Source organism: Elephantulus edwardii, unplaced genomic scaffold, assembly GCF_000299155.1.
Source record: "Elephantulus edwardii isolate Elephantulus edwardi_28Jun2011 unplaced genomic scaffold, EleEdw1.0 scaffold00352, whole genome shotgun sequence".
In the NCBI taxonomy this organism is placed as follows: Eukaryota; Metazoa; Chordata; class Mammalia; order Macroscelidea; family Macroscelididae; genus Elephantulus; species Elephantulus edwardii.
Genome location: NW_006400102.1, coordinates 1,323,367 through 1,345,392, shown reverse-complemented (window position 1 = coordinate 1,345,392; position 22,026 = coordinate 1,323,367). Strand labels below are relative to the sequence as shown.

The 22,026-nt window shown below is 42.8% G+C and overlaps 1 protein-coding gene and 1 pseudogene across 1 annotated transcript in view; both read left to right on the top strand.

The window, feature by feature from the left end:
• The first annotated feature begins 293 nt into the window (after positions 1-293).
• On the top strand, positions 294-2,429 carry LOC102870126 (annotated as a pseudogene).
• An 8,500-nt stretch (positions 2,430-10,929) lies between these two features.
• WNK2 (WNK lysine deficient protein kinase 2) overlaps positions 10,930-22,026 on the top strand; it is a 527,139-nt gene continuing 516,042 nt past the window's right edge. The window contains exon 1 of the mRNA XM_006901945.1: positions 10,930-11,616. Within this exon, the coding sequence (XP_006902007.1) occupies positions 10,930-11,616 (687 nt within the window). The remainder of the gene's footprint in view (positions 11,617-22,026) is intronic.

The following is a 22,026-nucleotide window of genomic DNA, read 5'->3' as shown; positions in this document are numbered from 1 at the left end:
GACTAATAGAAATAAAACTACAAAACACTACTACAAGAAACAAAAAGACATCTAAAAAACCCCAAATCCAAGCCTCAAGGTGTAACGCTGAGAGATATCATGGGCAAATCTTGAATGATTCAGGAAATATTAAAAGAAGATTGAAGGGAGTGGCAGCACCAGGCGGGTGTCATGAGGCCCAGCACGGCGGCCTGCACAGTACTTCAAGACTGATATTAAAGACATGATTTTCACCTCACTTCATCAACACCCATAAACTTTTACTTCTTTTTGGACTCCTATTTTACACCACAATGCAACAAGCTTTAGAACTAGCTTTGGATTGTGCAAAGTATATTATTGAAAGTGTCTGACAGAGACCTTCTAAAAGGAAATACTTACCTGGTGGAAGGAAATCTATATTTCAAAAACTTTATGATTTATATACTGGAGAATGTGAGAAAGAGTCAAAGGCTAAGAAATTAAGAAGAAATGTGAACTTTTTAGAAAAGCTTGTTATGCAAGAGACGTTGTCATGTCTTATGGTCAACTTTTACCCAGAATGCTCGGGGGGGGAATGGATCAGATTCTGAGACCATTCAATTGCCTTATAAAGAAGGGGAATTACTTGAATATTTGGATGCAGAAAAATTACCTTCTATTTTGATTGATCTCCTGGAAAAATCTCAGGTTAATATTTTCCATTATGGATGTGTCAGAGCAGAAATATGTAACTACAGGCAGTCTGGTAACATGAAGTCTCCTGGTTGCCAAAGTAGACATATTCTTTTATACCTGACAATGCAGACTTTAATCTGTGATGTACATTCAATAACAAGTGATAACCATAAATGGACCCAGGAATACAAACTTTTACTTGAGAGCCAGCTGATCTTGGCTATGGCTGACCACTGTGTCTTGACCCTTCTGTGTCTGTAGCCTACACTATAAACAGACTGCTCTTTAACAAGCAGAAGATGAACATATGGCCAATAAAACAGTTTCAAGAAGCATTCTAGATCCTCTCTGAATTGGCAGCAGGATTAATCTTATTATTCACCTCCTCCTCAGTTAAGATTATTTTATTTCTTACAAAAAAGGAAAGAAAAGCAGGTCAACATTATGACCTCAAAATCTCTAAAGCAGGAAATTGTGTAGATATGTGGCTGTAATTTGGCTGTACCTTCTGAAGTAGATGTAGAAAAATATGCTAAATTGGAAAAATTTATCAAATCTGATGACTCACAACCAACAATATGGCCAGCCCATGATGTAAAAGATGAATATGTATTTGAATGTGAAGGTGGTAATCAGGAAATGAAATTGACCATTTTGCAGACACTTGGTGATCCACTGTACTATAGTAAAATACAGCCATGTAAAGATGATGAAGAAGGCCATACCCACATGTCTTCACCCCAGTCCTCTACAGATGATCATTCAGATTGGTTCATTATTGGATCAAAGACTGATGCTCAGAGAATAGTCAATCAGTACCAGGAACTGGTGCAAAATGAAGACAGATGTCCAGTTAAAATGCACACACGTCAAGTGGCTCAGCCACTCTGAATCAGCATTCTCCAAGAAAAGAATCAGAATCTGAGACTGGCAGCTCAGTCATCAGTATTGGGGAAGGGAGTGAAGCATCAACCTCCAAGCATCAAACTTGCCTCGAGCTCAGGAACTTAGTTCCTCAGGTAACTGTTTTACCCCACAGCAAGCAAGCAGCTTTTTCAAGACTTCAACGCCTCCTCTGGCTTCTAAGCCCCCAAGTCTGTCTTGGTAGTCGCCTGTGGATCTCAGCCAAGTTAGCATACTTTCTCCAGTTACCTTTTCATCTGCTAGCTCATCACAAAGAACCTCTGCCACCCAAATCATGGCAAATTCCGCTGGCCTTAACTTCATCAGTGTAGTTGGCTCTGTTTGTGGAGCCCAGGCTTTGATGAGTTGTTCATACTCCACGCTGGGCTCTAATACTGGTGCCATAACTCCTGCAGAAATAAATCTGAGTGGCCTTCTTCCCTCAGAAGGTCTGCTGCTCAGTGCACTGCCAGGAGCTCTGCCAGCTTCGCAAGCAGGTGTTCCGTTTGATTTAAAAAACACGTCAAGTCTCAGGCCATTACATCTACTCCAGCTCTCCAGTGCCTCGCTCATCTTTAACATTCTGCAAAAGCAGCAGCTCTCTTCATTCACTCCGCAGTCACCTCAGTCAGCAGCCCACCGCTTCCAATCACGTGCAGCCAGGTCCTGAACAAGGTTCAGCCAGTCAAGAACAGGCCTTATCTGCTCAACAAGCTACTGTTGTCCACCTTAGTGGAATAGGGAGCTTTATGCAGTCCCAGGCATCTGCAGTTGCAATTCTTGCAGCATCAAATGGCTATGGCAGCGGTGGCAGCACAAAAAGCTCAGCTCCATCATCAACGGCGCTCAAGCAGCCAGTCAAAAAGTAAGACGAAGAGAGACACGCCAACCACTCCAAATTTCTGACTCTGACATTATTTATTTTCTCTTTGAAAAGACTAGAGCATTGAATCAAAGATTCTGAGTTTTTACTTAATTATTTTTAATGTGTCAATATTTTACATTGCTAGATGTACAGACTTTATACAGAAGCACAATGCTATGGTTTTTAAATTAAACAAATAAATTATTTAACCAAAAAAAGAAGATTGAAGGAATACACAGAAACATTGTACCAAAAAGAATTAGTTGGCAATGGAAAATTTCAGGAAGTACCGTAAGATCGAGCCAATGAAGGAAGAAATTTAAGCTGCACTGAAGCCAATGCAAAATAATAAGACCACAGGATTCAATGTGGTACCAATTGACATGTTTCATATGACAATTGCAGCCCTGGATGTTCTTAGCAGTCTATGCCAGAAAATTTGGAAGGCAGCTTCCTGTACAGCTGACTGGAAGACATCTATATTTGTTACTATTTGCAAGAAAGGTGATCCAACAGAATGTGGACATTATTGAGCAGTATTATTATCATATGTATGCAAAATATTGACAAAGATCATTCCAAAACTACTGGAAGAGTATGCAGAAAAGGAACTTCCAGAAATTCAAGTTGGAGTTAGAAAACATAATGGCACCAAGATTATCATTATTGATGTTTGATCGATCCTGGCTGAGAGCAATGACTACCAGAAAAATGTCTATGTTTTATTGACTAGGCAAAGGTATTTGACTATGTGGATTACAACAAACTATGGCTAACACTGAGAAGAATGGGAATCTCATAATTTAATTGTGCTCTTGTGAAATGTATAACTAGATCTAAAACTCTTGTTCAAATAGAACAAGGGAATATTTCAAAATTTAAAATCAGAAAGTGTTTTCATCAGGGTTGTATGATTTCTTTATTCAGTCTGTATGCTGAATAAATAATTATTGAAGCTTGATTCTGTGAAGAAGAATGTGGTATCAGGATTGGAAGAAGACTCATTAACAACTATGCCATGCAGATAACACAACTTTGCTTGCTGACAGTAAAGAGAACCTGAAATGCTTGCTGCAGATTAAAGACTCCAGCCTTCAGTATGGATTACATCTCAACATCAGGAAAACAAAGATCTTTAACCCTTTCTACCATCATTATAAATGGAGAAAAGATTACAATTGTCAATAATTTAATCTTACTTATATCCACAATCAACACTCATGGTACTCCAGCAATCACGAGTTAAGATTTACTGCTTTGGTCAAGGTGACTGTCATAGACAGCTCAAAAATACTGAAAAACAATTATGTCACTTTGAAGGCAAAAATGTACCTGATTCAGGTTATGGTCTTTTCAATCACTTGCTATGGTCTGAAAGCTGGATAATGAATAAGGAGGACAGAAGAAGAATTGATGTCTTTGAGTTGTGTTGGAGAAGAATACTGAATATCCCATGGACTGCCAAAAGAACAAATAAATATGTCTTGGGAAAAATGCAGCCAGAGTGCTCCTTGGAGGCAAAGATACTGAAGCTTCACTTCTTTTACTTCAGACACGTTGCTAGGAGAGGCTATTTCTTGGAAAAGTTTGTCATACTTGGAAAGGTAGAAGGTTAGCAAAAGAGAAGACCCTCCCATGAGATGAATTGTCACAGTGACTGCAGCAATGGACTCAAGTCTATCAGAGATGTTGAGCATGGCACAAGATTGAAAAAGATTCAGATTTGTTGTTCATTAGGTTGCTATGACTAATACTCAACTAGATGGCAACCAACAACAACATACCATGTTCATGTATAGGAAGATACAATATTTTGAAAATTACAATTATACCAAAGTAATCTACAGACTGAGTGTAAATCTGGTATATGTACTGATGTCATTTTCAAGGAGATATGGTAGGCAATTTCCAATTTTATCTGTAAAGGAAGAAACTTCGAATAGGCAAGGTACTACTGAAAAGGAAAAACAAAGAATGAAGCATCATAATCCCTAATCTCAACACCTACGGCACAGCCATAGTAATTAAAGCAACAGGTTACTAGAACTGTGAGACACATAGATCAATGGAGTAGGATTGAGAATTCAGAAATCAACCAATGATATATTATGTATATTGCAATCCACAATCTGGAACAGGATATACACTATGGATTAAATGAAGGCTATGGACAGAAAAGAAAAAATAATAATGAACAGAGAAGTGAATGAAGGTAATATTAGGTGCCAATGAGCCAAGTGCAATTTATAGTGACTTTTAATGAACAACAGACTTGAACCCTGTTAATCTTGTGCCACCCTCATCATCTCTAACACACTTGAGATCATTGCTACAGTCATTGTGTAAATCTATATAATTGGGAAACTTCCTCTCTTTCGTTGATGCTCCGCCTATCCAAGCATGATGTCCCTTTCCAAGAAATAGCCTCTCTTGGCAACATGCCTAGCACTATGATAGATGAAGTTTCATTATCTTTGCCTCCTACGAACACTCCAGCTGCATTTTTTCCCAAGACATATCTGTTTGTTCTTTTGGTAGCTCATGAGATATTCAGTACTATTCTCCAACACAACAAGTCAAAAACATTAATTCTTCTTTTATCTTCCTTATTCATTGTCCAGCATAGCAAATGATTAAAAAGATATTGAACTAAGCTCACTTTTGAACTGACATCATTCCTCTATGATGTGGTACTTGCAAGGGATACCTGACTACAGACTTGTCCAATGCAATCCATCTCCTTATCTCTTCACTGCTGGTACTAACGGTGTTGATTGTTAATCCAAGAAATTTAAAATAATTAACAACTTCAATATCCTTTCTCCATCTATCATGATGTTGCCTATTGGCTCAGTGGTGAGGACTTTTGTTTTCCTCATGTTGAGAAGTAACCCACATTGAAGGCTTTAGTTCTTGATCTTCTGCAGCAAGTGTTTCAAGTCCTCTTCACTTTCAGCAAGCAAGGTTATGTCATCTGTATAATATACATTATTGATGAGTCTTTCTCCAATCCTGTTGTCATATTCCTCTTCTTTTAATTCACATTATCATAAATGAAATTTTCTTTTCAGTTCAAAGCAGTGGTCATGCTTCTTGTCATGTCTTGGCTAAGCCATTCAAAGAGGATCACTCAGTCCAACCTGATAAAGCTGATCTACTTGTCATACTGACAAGAAATCCTGGAGCACATATTGAGTCTGTACTTCCGGATCAGTCATGTTGGTTTGAGCACATGTGGTTAGGAACCCTGGCTGAATTTTCACGGGCACCCATTTTGCTTCTGCCACATTCTTCCTCATATAATCCAGTTTCACATATTATTTTCTCAGTATACAGATTCAATAGATATGGAGAGAAGACACATCCTGGACAAATACTTTTTTTCCTTAAAATATCTAAAGTGAATAGTTTCACATATTTTTCACCACATGTGTGATCCAAGTGCCTTAAAAAATGTTCCAAGGATTCCAAAGAGAAGCTATTGTGACTCTCCTGCATTATTCAATTTGCAGTGTTGCACAGCCTTTGGCTCATGAGAACAAGCAACACAGAAAAGTAATGATGATTCTCCCTACTTTAGAGACAAAGAAATGGGGGCTCAGAATTTGGGGTACAAGCCAGATCTAAGCCATGACATTTTCAGTTGCTTCATATACATGTGAAATTTGCACAGTGAACAAGGAAGATTGAAGTAGAATTCATTACTTTGATTTGTGGAATTTGGTGAAGACTCTTGGATATACCATGAGCTTCCAACAAAATAATCCTTACAACACAGATCTAGAAGACACATCACCCTCTCCTGGGAAACTATCCTCTTGTATCAGCACCATGCTGTAAGTGGAAGAGAAGAGGCACTAAGCCACAAGCAGCCAGTCCTGGAGTAGAAGTTCAAGGCAAAGGACTTTTCCTCAGAACCGTCTGAGATAGGAAGTCTTCTCTGATATTAGTACCCGGTATCTAGACTTTGAGACTCTTAAACTCAAGAGATACTGGCCACAGCATAAGAAACTGGCAGCAGTGCAAGTTGTTTGGAATCACAGAAGTCCAGATGGCTTGAGACTTAAGTAATTATATCAAGGGCTGAATATGGGGAGAGAGTGTTGAACTGCGTAGATGGCAGGGGGAAGAATGCTTATGTAGTAGGGAAAGTCAACACATGCGCCAAGGGCACGGAATCTATTGGTCAGTCTGTAACTGAGTAAATGTCTTTCACCTGTTCTTTTCTGTAAAATGCTGTCTGTTAGATACTATTTTACGTCTGAGCACTGAAATTAAGACAGAGTAGGAGGAAGGATTGGCCATCCATTTCCAAAATAACAGGACTTTGAAAACCCTATGTACAACAGAGCACACTTAGACTAGCAGACATAGCAACGGAGGCTGAGACTTCATATATGGAAACACAAAGAAGGATTACACAAAATAGTTGTAAGCAGATGCTAGTGATTGGAATGTGGAAAGTGAAAAGCATGAATGTAGGAAAATTGGGCAATGCTAAGAAAAAAATGGAACACATAAATATTGACATACTAGGTATTGGTGAAGTGAGATGGCTTGGCATGGGACATTTTGAATCTAATCATATAATCTACTATGCTGAAGAGGAAAAAATGGGGTTGCTTTCATAACTAAAAAAGTCATTGCTATACCCATCTTGAAATACAATGTGGTGAGTGACAGGATAATATCCATACCTACACAAGGAAGTCCAGTGAATAACATTATCACTCAAATATATACACTGACAACTAGAGCCAAAGAGGAGGAAATTGAAGATTTCTACCAACTTTTGCAGTCAGAAATCGATCAAACATGTAATCAAGATGCATTAATAACAATGGGTGACTGCAATGCAAAAATTGGGAACAGGGAAGAAGGATCAATAACTGAAAAATATGGACTTGGTGACAGAAATGAAGCTGGAGATAGAATGATAGAATACTGCACATTCAATGATTTATTAATTGCAAATATCTTTTATAAGAAACACAAATGCAAGCTATACACATGGATTTCACCTGATGGTATGCATAGGAATCAAATCTGTAGAAAGAATCACTGGAGAAGCTCATTATCAGCTGTGAAAACTAAGTCAGGTGCTGATTGTGGAACAGACCACCAAGTTCATATTCAAGTTCAAACTTAAGTTGAAGAAAATTAAATCAAATCCACAGGAGCCAAAATTTGACATTAAGTCTATCCTACTCGAATTTCAAATCCATTTCAGGAACAGATTTGAGGCCTTGAACACCAATGAGTGAAGAACAAATTGAGCTGTGGGAGGATATCAAGAATATCATACATGAAGAAAGCAAAAGGTCATTACCAAAGCAGAGGAGGAAGAAAAGACCAGGAAGGATGTCAGATGAATATTGCACTAGAGTGCTGAGAAGCCAATGCAAAGGGAAGAAATCAAGACATTAAGGAGCTGAACAGAAGATTTCAAAGGGCAATTTGGGAAGACAAAGTATTATAATGAACTGTGCAAGGAGACTTAGTTGGAAAAGAAGACTCTTAATATGGATTAACACAGGGTATGCAACAGGCGACTTTAGCACAGGAAATTTTGAGAATGACACAGGATTGGGTGAGGTTTCAACTTGTTTGTACATATTAGTCCTTATGAGTTGGGAGTGAATTGACTGCACCCAAACCAAGATTCGGAAGATTGTCAATGGTTCTGGCACCAAATGTCTGTTCAGGCTTCCTACCTTTTTTTACCTTTTCTCAGGACTTGTACCTAAGCCTAACTTAAGATTCCTTGCAAAGAGGACTTCACCCTTTATACTAACCACATGGCTGTTGACTTTGAAACATGAAAGCAGACATAGGGGTAGAGCCAGAAACAACATAAGTGTAAAGATTAAATAGCATGCATCAACCGGCATGTGCCAGCAATGTAGACATGCCCAGTCCACTGCAGTGTGGGAAGTACATGTTTAACTCCCGGCTCTCTGAGGGGAATGCTTGATGTGTAGTGTGCTAACGTCCATGGTATAAATACTCCAGCATTGCTTACTTGAAGCTATTAATGTGGTATCACAGAATATGGAGACAGGAAGAAACCTGCACATGCACCAGTTTCAGCTGTCTCTAACACCCCACTGCTAGCCGACAGCAGAAGCTCAGGAAATCCTACTTTGCTAGATTGACTTGGCACATTTTTCATTTGTATCATGAAAGGTACTTGAGTAATTTCATGCAGCCACAGGCACCCCTTCATATGTGAAATTTTCTGGGCACCGGATGTGTCCAGTTTGGGGTTGGGGAATTGAATACACTTTGACTATCTCACTGTGCCGGCTATAAGACCTCTGGCAAGAGATGTAACCCTTTGTTTGATGCCTTAATTTCCTCATCTGGAAATGGGCAAGAGTTGTATTTCATAAGCGGTTGGCGAGTGTGAGGTGTTAGTTTAGTGCCTTGCATGGAGTAAAATGGAGAGATGAATAGTAGTTGTTGTTAGGAACCATTAAGTTGGTTAGGACCCTATTCTGTGTCATCTCTAACATAGTGAGTCTGTTGTTACACTGTGTCAATCCAACTTGTTTGCAGTCTTCCTCTCTTTCTCTAACCTATCACCTTTTCCAGCATGATGTCTTTTTCCAAAGACTGGCTCTTCCCAACAGCAAGCTCAAAGTATGTGAGATGAAGTTTCAACACATTTGCCGGTAAGAAGCACCCTGATTGCACTGTCTTGAAAACATTTTTGTTTGTTCTTTTGACAATTTATTGGATATTCAGTAGTCTTCTCTAGTAAATACTACCCCACTCAATAAAGTGCACAGATGCCCCACAGAAGGATTGTCTGTTGGAAGAGATTTCAGAAGGTGAGTGTGGAGAGGGCAAGGAACAGGTGGCATCTGACAGGTGTTGGGAGAAGAACACTGTGGGCCCAGGGCCTTATGGAAATCTCTATACAGACATTCATCTCTGCACTCAGTCTTGGAGCTTTGGGATGTAGGGTACCTAGATTACTTCTGCCTTTGTTACTGTTGTTGATATGGTGGAGTAGGCACCCTTAGAGTGCAGCTGTTCCTCCAGCAGGAGACTCAATTTCCTTAACTCCTGTGGATGGAGCAATCTGCTTTACAGGTTGTGATAAAGCCCTATTTGAGAAACAATGATGGGGAGGATGTTCCAACACTTGACCAGGCTAAACTGGGCATTGAGGTGTTCAAGCCTTCTTCCCAAGGGTGAGCTCACTACCAAATCTGAGCCTTCGCATTCTAGCGTGCCCATTTTCTACAGTTATACCAGGATTCCCAGAGCAGGGTGTCCAAGGAGAGGTGGCACGTTCGGGTAAGCCTGCTGCCTCCTCTTGGGACCAGTGAAGCCTTGCAGGCAACACTCACTCTCTCACCCGTTGCAGTGGGATGGGTATGGACTCATAGCTGGTTCTCCAACAAATTTCTGGTGCTACCGTGGTCCCGAGAGCTCCTGGTAGATTTGAATCTTCTGAGAGCCCTCTGAGTTAGTATTCAACTCCCCTGTATTCCACCACCAGAACTCCCTCATCGGCCAGCAGCCTTGAGAAGTTGCGGTAATTACAGGAGGTTATTACCCACCTGGAATGGGGAGACCTAAAGAGCACGGGCCTGCTTAGCTGGGCGACTTCTCCTTGGCAGTGCAGAGGCTAAGCGCCTTTAGAGGCCAGCGCCGCCCCCCTCCCTTCTGGTAGCATAACCTTGGGCAAGTAACCTTTCTACGGTCTTCTCGAGTAAAAATCGTGCCTTGGGACCAGGCGGAGCTGGGGGAAGAAAGAGGCCTTGTAAAGCTCGGTGTCCACGTGTGTGCGGCTGCTCGAACCGCGAGGTTCCAGAGGAGGAGGACCAGGATACTTGCTCAGGCGCCGGCCTTCCCAAGTCATCCTCCTAAGGGCTCCAGAGCCTCAGGGGTATCTGCTGCCCGAGCCCGCAGAGGGCAGGGCGGACCTGCAGCCCGGTGGGCGTGGCTGCCCCGCCTGCCCTCCCCGGCCAGGGGCTGGGCGAGTGGAAGCCCCGCCTCCGGGATTGGCTTGGTGCGGTTGCAAGACGCTAAACCGACCACAGACTAGTCTAAACGCGCGGAGTTCCGCGCCCCGGCGTTCGCCATCCAAGAGGCTTTGGAACGGTGCGCTGCGGATCCGCCTCGGAGCGCTCGTAAGCTTGGCCGTGGCATGGACAGCCACCATTCGCCCTGTAAGTGCTGCCTCGTCCCCGCCTCAGCGCCTTTGTGTGCTTGCCGCGCCACCGCAGCCCTCTCCCCGCACGCTTTTTGCGTGCGGGGCCCGAGTCCTTTGTGGAACGTCTCTAGGCAGCGGGCCCGGCAGTGCTGGGCTCCCTTCCCCGGGGCCAGATCCCCTCCCCCTCCCGGGCTTCCTGTCTGGCTGCCACCTTCCCAGGGACCCCCAGGGACCCTGCGGGCTAGGCCCTTCCCTGGCGGGCAGTGGGGCTGTCTCAGCCCACGGCAGGTGCGGCTGGCTGGCTCTCACGCGGGCCTGTTTGTCCTTGTCCCCAGAAATGAACAGCGATGGCAGCGGCAGAGTCGTCCCCGGAGCTCTGATGGAAAGCAGGAGCGGCTCCCGGGCGGCCGCAGGTATGGCGGAGCAGGCGGCGGCGCCGAGGGCGCGTGAGCCCCGGCCAGTGCACCAGCGCTTTCTGCGGCGCAGCGTGGTGGAGTCGGACCAGGAGGAGCCGCTGGGCCTGGAGGCGGCCGAGGGATTGTGCGTGCAGCCCCAGCAGCCGCTGCAGCGCCGGGTCCTTCTGCTGTGCAAGACGCGCCGTCTCATCGCCGAGCGCGCGAGGGGTGCCGGCCGCCCAGCACCCGCCGCTCGGACCCTGTCCCCCGGCGCCCCCTCGCCCGCCATGGGGCAGGTTGCCGATTCGCCGCTCCCCGGGCCGGTACAGGGTCCTGCCGCCGCCACCACCTTGGCCTCATCGGCTCCCGACGGTGATCCTCTGGGTGAAGCAGCGGCCGAAAGGAAGGAGGAGGCAGGCGCGCCTGAGATCCGGTCGGATCCTGGGCGCGCCCGGAGAGAGGAGCCAGAGGAAGATGAGGACGACGAGGACGACCTCAAGGCAGTGGCCACCTCACTTGACGGCCGCTTCCTCAAGTTTGACATAGAACTGGGCCGCGGGTCCTTCAAGACTGTCTACAAGGGGCTGGACACAGAGACGTGGGTGGAGGTGGCCTGGTGTGAGCTGCAGGTGAGCAGACGCAGAGCCCCGCGCGGGTGCCCTTGGGTGCTTCCGGAGGTGTTGGCAGCACTAGGACAGGGATGGTGGTTTGTGGGTAATGCTGGGCCCCCAGGTGGGGTGTGGTTTGGAACGGTGTGATGTGCTGGTCTGGTCGAGGGAGGAGTCTGGTTGGGTCTCCATTCATTGCCCTCTTGGAGTCTTGTGTCAGGTGCCTGTTGCCCAGCGCTCTCCTGGGTTTTGCTGCCCCTGGTAGTCTAGGTGGTTACATCTCTGCAGCACCAGAGTGAGGGCTGGGACCTCTGGGTTGCCTTTTAAGTTAGCACCTTCTGGATGTCCTGCAAGGTAGGTGTAGGTGTCCTCCCCAAAAGCGTACTAGTGCTTCTTTCATCCTGAGAGGCCCAGGTAGGTGGAACCCAGGTGCTGTGTTCCGCGGGTAGGCTTTCTAGTGCTAAGGGAATTAAAAAAAATGGGCTCCACAGTGGGCCCAGAGACAGGTAGTGCCATATAAGTTGAAGGGCTTATTTGGGAGTTTTTGGAGCAAAAGCTCAGGGTATGCATTTTTCATAACCTTGTCCTTCTCTTGGCTGTGTCAGCTGCGGTGCTGGAAAGTTGTATAAATGGTAACCCGAGCTGCCCAAGCCAGCCTAGGGAGTCAGGGCAGCATGGGTTCCAGCTGGGCCTTGTTGTCAGTGGCCTTGTGCGATAACTGAGAGGTGGAGGTGTAAATCTACCCAGGCCCTTTAAAGTTAGCTGAGGTCTAACTGGGCACTGAGTACTAGCCTCCAGAGCTCTGGGCACGCTATAGGAGCTTGCCATTTTTGCCTGGTCCTTGGGTTTAGTGTCTGTGTTCTATGGCTGATTCTGTGTGAGGTCTTTATGTTTGTGTACAAGCTAGGCTGATCTAGCATGCATCAACCTGCTATAAGCTCTTCTTCCTAAGTAGCACGAGCTCCAGAGGCTCCCCTGCCTCAGAGCCAGAGACTCTGTCATGGAAGTGTGTGGGCTTTTCATCATGAATGTCAGAGTGGGTGAGGAGGAAGCCAGGAAAAGTGTGCTCTCATCAAAACACTTTAGATCTGAACTTCCCCAGTGGTGAAGGATGGCAGATGAGCAGAGTAGGGGGCTGCACTTTGTCGACTTGGGCTGCTGAGGTTAGCATGGGGCATGAGTTTGGCCTTCTTGCTGCATGAGAGGACAGAGCAGAGAGCACTGGCTGGAATAGGATACACTGCAGGGAAGAAGGCAATTCTTGGTTCCAGAGAGGTATGTGTGGCTTCCCTAATCCTCCAGTCTTACAGAAATGTCCTTTGTTCCAGTGGTCTTCCACTGAGCGGGTTGCTGCAGCACACTGAATTCAGGTTAGACTTCAGTACACTGAGCCCTTCTGATTTTGCTGAAGCACTGCAGGAGCTTGTGACTGTCGAGGCTGCTCCTTCCCAGTCCCTTTCAGGAAAGGACAGTGCCTTTGTTGATGGGATGTGATTCTCAGCACAGAGTGGCATGCGGCCTGTATCCAGGGCTTCTTGGGTGGCAGTGGGAAAGGTGAGATGGCTTCCAGTCCACACAGAGGAATTCCCTGTATGGCTGTTACTGGAGCCCCTAGCTGTCAATGAGACAACTCTTGTCCCTCTCACAATAAGAGGGGTGATTGTGTCCACCTTAGATGGACATCTCAATTTCGCTTCTCCTTTTTCCTTTTCCTGGGCCAGTCTGAGCATGCTTTCTATAAGAAGGGAGGTGGGCTATCTCAGATGAGTGTCCTTCCCAGAGCTTGCTGGGCGTCTGACTGGTCCAGAGACCACTATTTTATCCTTGCTGTTCTCCTTACACGTCCCGATGGCATTACTCTTCCCATGTGATTGTTGAGAATGGTAAGGAATGGGCGTTACTTTTAAAGGTCACCTAGGTCACAAGGAGATTGTCATGTTGTGGGGAGGTCTGAGCAGGTCTGAACCTGGGCAGGTCTGGGCAGTAGGGAGGCTTGGGCATCAATCAAAAGGGATTGATGGAAGCAGGTCCCCAAATCGGGGTGGAGAATGCCGATGGCGAGGAATAGCCCTGTGCCATGGTAGCAGGTCTGAGAGATGACAGGTGTGTGGAGGGAGAGGAGCTTCTCACCAAGTATGCTGACTGTGTGCATGAGAAGGTTAGTGGCAGCTGTGTGGAGATGTTCCTCTTTCAACCTGGCTCCCGCGTGGCTCCTTTGAAAGTCAGTCTTAGTGCAGTGGAGGATATAGGAGCTTATGTTTGGCCTTTGGTGATGAGCCTTCTCATGCCGGGGCCCCTTCACTCATTCTCATTTTTTAGACAACCTGAGGACCTCAACTGGGAGTCCTTGCAAAGCTGTATCAACAGTGCAGGTCTTTGCTACCTTCACCTGACTTGAGGCTGGGGCTTCAGGCACCTTCTAATACAACTGGAGTGACTGAGAAAAACTCATTTAGTGTACTTGAAAAATTAAAAGGACTTTACACAGAAAAGAATTATTTTTGTCACAATGGAGGACTGTAGGATATTTTACCAGTGACTTTTCAGCTGACAAAAGCAAAAACTTGAGTTATTTTTGGAGAAAGTTGTTTAGTTTTTTTACATTCAAATATTATTTATTTTGTTGTTGAGAACATAGCAAAACATACACATCAATATTTTCTACACATACGACTTAACTGATACTGTGTTTTTTAAGGGGTAAAGCCATTACGCTCTCCTTTTCTGAGCCCTGGTGGCCTGGTCAGTGGGGAGTGTCACTGCTAACCCAAAAGCAGTGCCTCTCTGTGGATTGAATCTACATGTAGCTCTGAGGGAGAAAGATAGACAATCTCTTCCCATTGATTTATGGCCTAAGGGCTAATAGGTCAGTTATTTGTTCTTCTGACTGGACAGCAGTGAGTGTAGTAAATCCCTGTTAACAAATATTCACTACCCCCTAAGTTCCTATTAAATATTTTCTGTAGCTGTAGTATTGCCATAATGCCCAACATGGACCATGTATACATATTTCTAAAATTATGATTTATTTTTATTTGAGGGAATATTTATAAATCATACTAGTTTTTCGTTGGATCATGTAAATAACTTTATTTTACAACATTGTAATTACATTTTCATCCCGTCATTTATCCACAGTTTTAGAACATTAATGGATTAATACAGTTAATTAATTGCAGTTATCTAAATGACAAATAGTTGCTACGTATATCTGAATGATAGTGGTATTTGCTGGACTTCCTTGTAGGCATATGGATATTATCTTGTCACTTACAATATTGTACTTCAAGACGGATCTAGAAATTGCTTTATTAACTATGAAAGCAATGCCATTTTTCCTCACCTTTTCATCTCCTGAGTAATATATCATATGATCATCTGACTCAAAATGCCCCTTGCTGGTCCATCTCATCTCACCAATGCGTAGTATGTCAATATTTATTCATTCCATTTCTTCCTTAACAATATCTAATTTTCCTACATTCGTGGTTCTCACATTTCATGTCCCAATCACTAGTGTCTACTTAACAACTCTTCGTTTTCCTTTATATTTCCATACTTTTGAAAGCTCCACCTCACTTGCCCTTTCTGTTATTCTACGTGTGTTCTGTTGTACATAGGGTTTTCAGAGGCCTGCTCTTGTGGAAGTGGGTAGCCAGTCCTTCTTTCTAGTCTGTCTTAATCTAAATGTTATCTGACAGACAAGCATTTTATAGAAACAGGGAAAGATATATCCCTTATTGTACAATTATTTTCATTAGTTTCAGTGTTGTCCCTGCCCTTGGCACAAGTGTCTTGACCCATTTATTTCCCTGCTTCACCATCCACCAGGATACATATCCACTTCTACCCACTCCCTTCAACATCTATCTTCCATTGTCCAGCCCTTGATCTAATAGCTTATATCTAAATCTTCCTTGGCTTCTGTGATTCAAAACACTGCTGACAGTTTCTTATGCAGTGACCAGTGTCTCTTAAGTTTGGTGGTAATGTTTCCCAAGCAAAGAAACTGAAGAACAAATTCAAACCTTGAGTTGCTATAATCAAGGATGCTTTAGGCAGACTATTAAATGATCCAGGAAGTATTAAAAGAGGATGGAAAGAATATACTGAGTCACTGTATTGAAAGGAGTTGGCAGACAATGAAAGAAGAAGTTCAAGCTGCTTTGAAGGAAATAGCAAAAAATATGGCCCTCGGATAGATGGTATACCAATTGACATAATTCAGCTAACAGATGCTGCCCTGGACGTGCTCACCAAGTTGTGCCAAGAAATCTGGAGAACAACCACTTGGCCAACCGACTGGAAGAGATCTATATTTGTTCCCATTCCAAAGAAGGGTGACCTAACAGAGTGTGGAAACTATAGAACAATATCATTGATTTCACATGCAAGCAAGATTCTGTTGAAGATAATACAAAAATGACTGGAACAGCACATCAGCGGAGAACTGCTGGAAGTCCAGGCTGGGTTTAGAAGGGATCATGGTACTAGGGATATTGTAGCTAATGTTAGATGGATCTTAGTTGAAAGCAGGGAATACCACAGGAATGTCTATCTGTGTTTCATTGATTATGCAAAGGCATTTGACTGTGTGGATCATAAACTGTGGCTGACTCTGAGAAGAATGGGAATCCCAGGACATTTGATCGTCCTAATGCGAAACCTATACTTGGACCAAGAGGCATTCATCAGAACAGAGCAAGGAAACACTGCATGATTCAAAATTGGGAAGAGTGTAGGCCAGGGATGTGTCCTATCTCCATACCTTTTCAACCTATATTGTAGAGCAGATTATTTGGGAGGCTGGGCTCTGTGAGGAGAAATGTGGGGTTAGGATTGGTGGAAGTTCTATCAACAATCTGTGTTATGCAGATGACACTACCCTGCTTGCTGAAACTAAGGAGAACCTGAAGCACTTGCTGCAGGAGGTCAAGGACTGCAGCCTTCAATATGGATTGAGGCTCAATATCAAGAAGACAAAGATTCTCACCACTGGACCAATTGGCAACATCAGGATAGATGGTAAAGAGATTGAGATTGTTCACCGCTTTAGTTTGCTTGGCTCCACAGTCAACACTCTTGGCACCAGCAGCCAGGAAATGAAAAGATGTATTGCAATGGGAAAGTCTGCTGTTAGGGATCTCTCTAAAGTACTGCAGAGCAGTGGTGTCTCTCTAGAGATTAAGGTGTGTCTGATACAGGCCATGGTCTTTGCAATCACTTGTTATGCTTCAGAGAGTTGGACAATGACTAAGGAGGATAGAAGGAGAATTGATGCCTTTGAGCTGTGGTGCTGGAGAAGAGTATTGAGGGTACCATGGACTGCTAGGAAAACAACCAGATTCATCCTTGAGAGGGTTAAACTGGGCTGCTCCTTGAAGGCAAGGATTCTGACGCTTCATCTGACATACTTTGGACATGTTGTAAGGAGAGAATGGTCCTTGGAGGGGGACATCATGCTTGGGAAGGTGGAGGGCAGGCGCAGGAGGGGAAGGCCCTTTGGGAGGTGGATTGATTCAGTGACTGGGGTAATTGGGATGGGTGTGTCGGAGACAGTGCAATTGGTACAGGACAGAGCAGAGTTTAGAGCTGTTGTATTTAGGGTCGCTATGAGTCGCAAGTGACTCGACGGCACATAACAACAACAGATGACAAATTGACTTTACTTTCACTCAGCTTACCTATTCATTGATTTTTATTTTCTCCCTCTCTTTTCCTATACCTGGTAACCATCCAAATTTATTTCTTTCTTTATGTAAACCTTTTCTTAGCTTTTAATAATAGCAGTACTGCTCTTTGGTCGCGGTAATGAAAGCGAGATGACGAAGGGAACGTCATCGTTTGGAAAGCGTCGCAATAAGACGCACACGCTATGCCGCCGCTGTGCCTCCAAGGCCTACCACCTCCAGAAGTCCACTTGTGGCAAGTGTGGCTACCCCGCCAAGCGCAAGAGAAAGTATAACTGGAGTGCCAAGGCTAAAAGGCGAAATACCACCGGTACTGGTCGCATGAGGCACCTAAAGATCGTTTACCGCAGATTCAGGCATGGATTCCGTGAAGGAACAACACCGAAACCCAAACGGGCAGCTGTTGCAGCATCCAGTTCATCTTAAGAATTCCACTGTTTAGTTTTGCAATAAATGTTCTGGTATTATAAAAAAAAAATAATAGCAGTACTGTATGAGTCCTTTTGTGACTAAATTATTTCGCTTATAATAATGTCTTCTATATGCATGTGTTTCATGTTGTGTTCTTTTTTTGTGATTTTGATGTTTTCTTTGTTCCATGTCTTTTGTGTTGAGTTCATTTTGTTTATGGATTTTATTGCCTTTTAGTGTTTTCTAAGGAGTTGTGGATGTCCTTTTTTAAATTTTGATGAAAAGGTTTACTACTTTTCTTGGAGTTACCTTCATAAATATTTGTCACACTCTAAAATAAAAGCGATGTAGGAAATGAGAGGAAAATTTATAAAGAAAATGAACTTAAAACAGAAGAAAATGAATATAACAAAGGAACTATAAATAGCACACATACAGAGCAAAATTATAAGAGTGTATCTATAATTACACTGATTATGAATGGATTAAAAGAACTAATAAAGAGAAAGTAGCAGAGATAAAACAAAATCCATCAATATGTTGTCTATAAGAAAAATACTTTAGACAAAAGTAAGCTAAAAAAAATTAACAAAAGGAAAACTATGTATCATGCAAGTGGAAAGCTGGAAGATATCAGGAGTGGCAATATAAATGTCTGATAAAATGGACTTTAAGAAAAGGGGAAAACAACACAAATGTGTTCTACATTTCTCTAAATCTTGCTGTTAAGGGCCGTTGACTCATGTGATCCTGGGGTGCTTCACCATCTTCACCTCAAATGAACCCTCTTTCTCCAAGACATACTGTTTGTTCTTCTGGAAGTCCATGGAATATTCAGTCGGAGCCATGTTTAATATTCATTCTTTTGAATTCCTTATCAGAAAGTTCTAGTAGCTTTTCTTTCCTTGACAGATGTTCTGGTTCTGTATTTTGGTCACTTTTTTTTGCCATCTTTTGAGTAGTTTGGAGTTATCTGTTGCCTCTAAGACATGGTAGTGTTCCTATTTTGATATATCTGATTCATATGTTTAAGTGTGTTATGCCGCTTGGTAATATGGTAATTAATGTTGCTGAATTATTAATTATTTAAATAATTCACTGTTTGTCTTTTGGTAGATCTGATAGAGGATGCGCGCGCGCGCGTGGGGTGTGTGTGTGTGTGTGTGTGTTTGTGTGTGTGTGTACGTGCGTAGTTTTCATTTCACTGCTTGTGTAGGGCAGTTTAGGGTAGAGTGGGCTGCAACTAATTGCATTCATTAATCAATCACATGAAACAGAAGCTGATCTCTCATAACAAGTGTGTGAAGTTTCAGATGTTGTATAAATGGCTGGATACTATTGCTGACTTAGTTGTTGTCTTGGGACAGCTGCTGGTCTGTATGCCATTGCAGTTCCAACTTGCTGAGCAAAACAAACCAGAGTTCAAAATGGCTGAGGCACAGTTTATAATTCTATACTTCCTCAATCCTATGTTTTTTATTCAGTCTCTTGCTTTAATTGGTGTTTGAAGTGCTTTCTTTTTTATTCCTTCATTTATCCTTTAATTATTTTTATTTTGTTGCTTTGCATATAAAATTCATATACATTGTGTTTCAGTTTATATATGTTGTGTTTCACACATTCTCTATTCACATTGTATTTCATAGTATCATTCCCATACATTGTGTTTTATAAAATTAATCACCATTGATCAATGCCCATCATTACCCCACCTTTTCAGGTTCCCAGTGAATCTTCTCTAATTTCTCCAACCACTCATTGCCCCCATAACTCTGTGCCCTCAAAATTTTATCCCCCCACTTCAGCTCCCCTCCTTCCACCTTTGAGCTTTTGTATACATCTTACTATTAATCCTTCTATTTGTACAGTAATGGTCTTATGCAGTATTTATACTTATTAGACTGAGTTTACTCAGCATAATGCCCTCCAGCCTCTCCCATTTAATAGAGTATTTTTCAAAACCATTGCTCCTAAGTGTTGCATAGTATTCCATCGTGTGAAGGTATCACAATTTTTCAGTCCATTTGTTTGTTGACAGACATTTGGCTGTTTCCATTTTCTTACTATTGTGAATAATGCTGCTATGAAGATGAGTGTATGCATCTCCTTTTATATTTCAGTTCCATTATCCTTGGGGTATATTCCAAGCAGTGGAATAGCTAAGTCACATGGAATTTCTATGTTTATCTTTTTGAGGAAATGCCAAACTGCCTTCCAGAGTCGCTGTACCATTTTAAAATCCCACCAATGGTGTATGAGTTCCAATTTTCTCACACATCCTCTCTGACATTTATTGCTAGCTGTCCTGTTGAACTTTGTCACTGCTACTGGGGTGACAGAGTGATTTTTATTTGCATCTCTCTTAATTGCCAGTGTGTTTGAGAGTTTTTTGTCATATGTCTGTTGTCCATCTGAATGTCTTCCTCTGTGAAAGGTCTTTCCATGTCTTTTGCCCATTTTGTAATTTGGGTTATTAGTCTTTGTATGTTTATGTGTAGGACTTTTAGGATTCTGTACACTAGTTATTAGGCTCATGTCTGAAATGGCATTGCCAAATGTTTTTTCCCCGGTCAGTAGGTTTTCTTTTCACTCTACTGGAAAAAGTTTTTGATGCATACAGGGACTTAATCTTTAAGAGGTCCCGTTCATTGATGCTATTCTGTCCTGGTGTTCATTTCTGTCTGTATTTACCAACCTCTTTATTCCATAGACTAGGCCACAATCAACACTCTTGGCACCAGCATCCAGGAAATTAAATGACGTATTGTGATGGGAAAGTCAGGTGTGAGGAACCTCTCTAAAGTACTGAAGAACAAAGGTGTGTCTCTGGAGACTAAGGTGCATCTGGTATAGGCCATGGTTTTTGCAATCACTTGTTATGCATCAGAGAGCTGGACAATGACCAGGCAGGCTAGAAGGAGAATTGATGCCTTTGAGCTGTGGTGTTGGAGAAGAGTGTTGAGGGTACCATGGACTGCTAAGAAAACAAACAGATTCATCCTGGAGAGGGTTAAACCAGGCTGCTCCTTGGAGGCAAGGATTCTGAGGCTTTGTCTGACATACTTTGATCATGTTGTAAGGAGGGACCGTTCCTTGGAGAAGGACATCATGCTTGGGAGGGTGGAGGGCAGGTGCAGGAGGGGAAGGCCCTCTGGGAGGTGGATTGAGTCTGTGACTGGAACAGTTGGGATGAGTGTGTTGGAGACAATGAGATTGGACAGGATAGAGCAGAGTTTAGCGCTGCTGTACATAGGGTCGCTATGAGTCGCAAGTGACTCGATGTCACATAACAACATCAACAACAACATGGTTTTAGGCTTTACTCCTATGACTTTAATCCATCTTGAATTGACTTTTATGTATGGTGTGAGATGAGGATCCTGTTTTAGCTTTCCTTTTTATAGGTCCAGTTTTGCCAGGATCATTTGTTGAAGAGGTTATCATTTCCCCATTTGATAGGCATTACTTCTTTGTCAAACACCAGCTGACACCTAGATAGATGGGTTAATTTCTGACTTCTCAATTCTCAGTGTTTTAATCAGGAAGGGGTGTTGGATTTTGTCACAGATATTTTCTGCATCAATCGACAGGATCATGTGTTTCTTGTTCTTTGCTTTGTTGATGTGATGAATTACATTGATTGTTTTTCTTATGTGGAATCATCCTTGCATACCTGTTATAAATCTCACTTAGTCATGATTAATTATTTTTTAATGTGCTGTTAGATTCTATTGGCCGGGATTTTGTTAAAGATTTTTGCAACTCTATTAATAAGATATATTGGTTGTAGATTTCTATTTTGCCTGGTTTTGGTATTAGGGTTATGCTTGCTTCATAGAAAGATTCTAATGTTTTCTTCCTTTTCCTTCTGTTTTTTCTTTGATTTTTCTTCTAGTTTGTTCTTGTTGAGGTTTTTATCTTCCATATCGCTGACTCTCTGTTCTATCTCTTCTTCTGCTCTTTTGTTCCTCCAGTATGTTGGATACTTCTGCCATTTCAGTCTTGATATTCTGGATTTAGTTTTTGTGTATTTCTGTTAGTTGCAGTACTGCATTGGCAGCATCCTCTCTGTCATATGCCAATTTTTAAATTTGTTCCTTTATATTATCTATAACATCAATTTTTCAGTCTTTTGCAATTGTTTCAGTAGCTGTTCAAATAACTCCACTTTAGTGTATTTCTTCTGGTTCCCCTGTATCTGGGGTTGTTGTTGTTGTTATGTGCCATCGAGTTGCTTGCGACTCATAGCAACCCTATGTACAACAGCCCTAAACTCTGCTCTGTCCTGTGCCAATCGCACTGTCTCTGACACTCCCATCCCAATTATCCC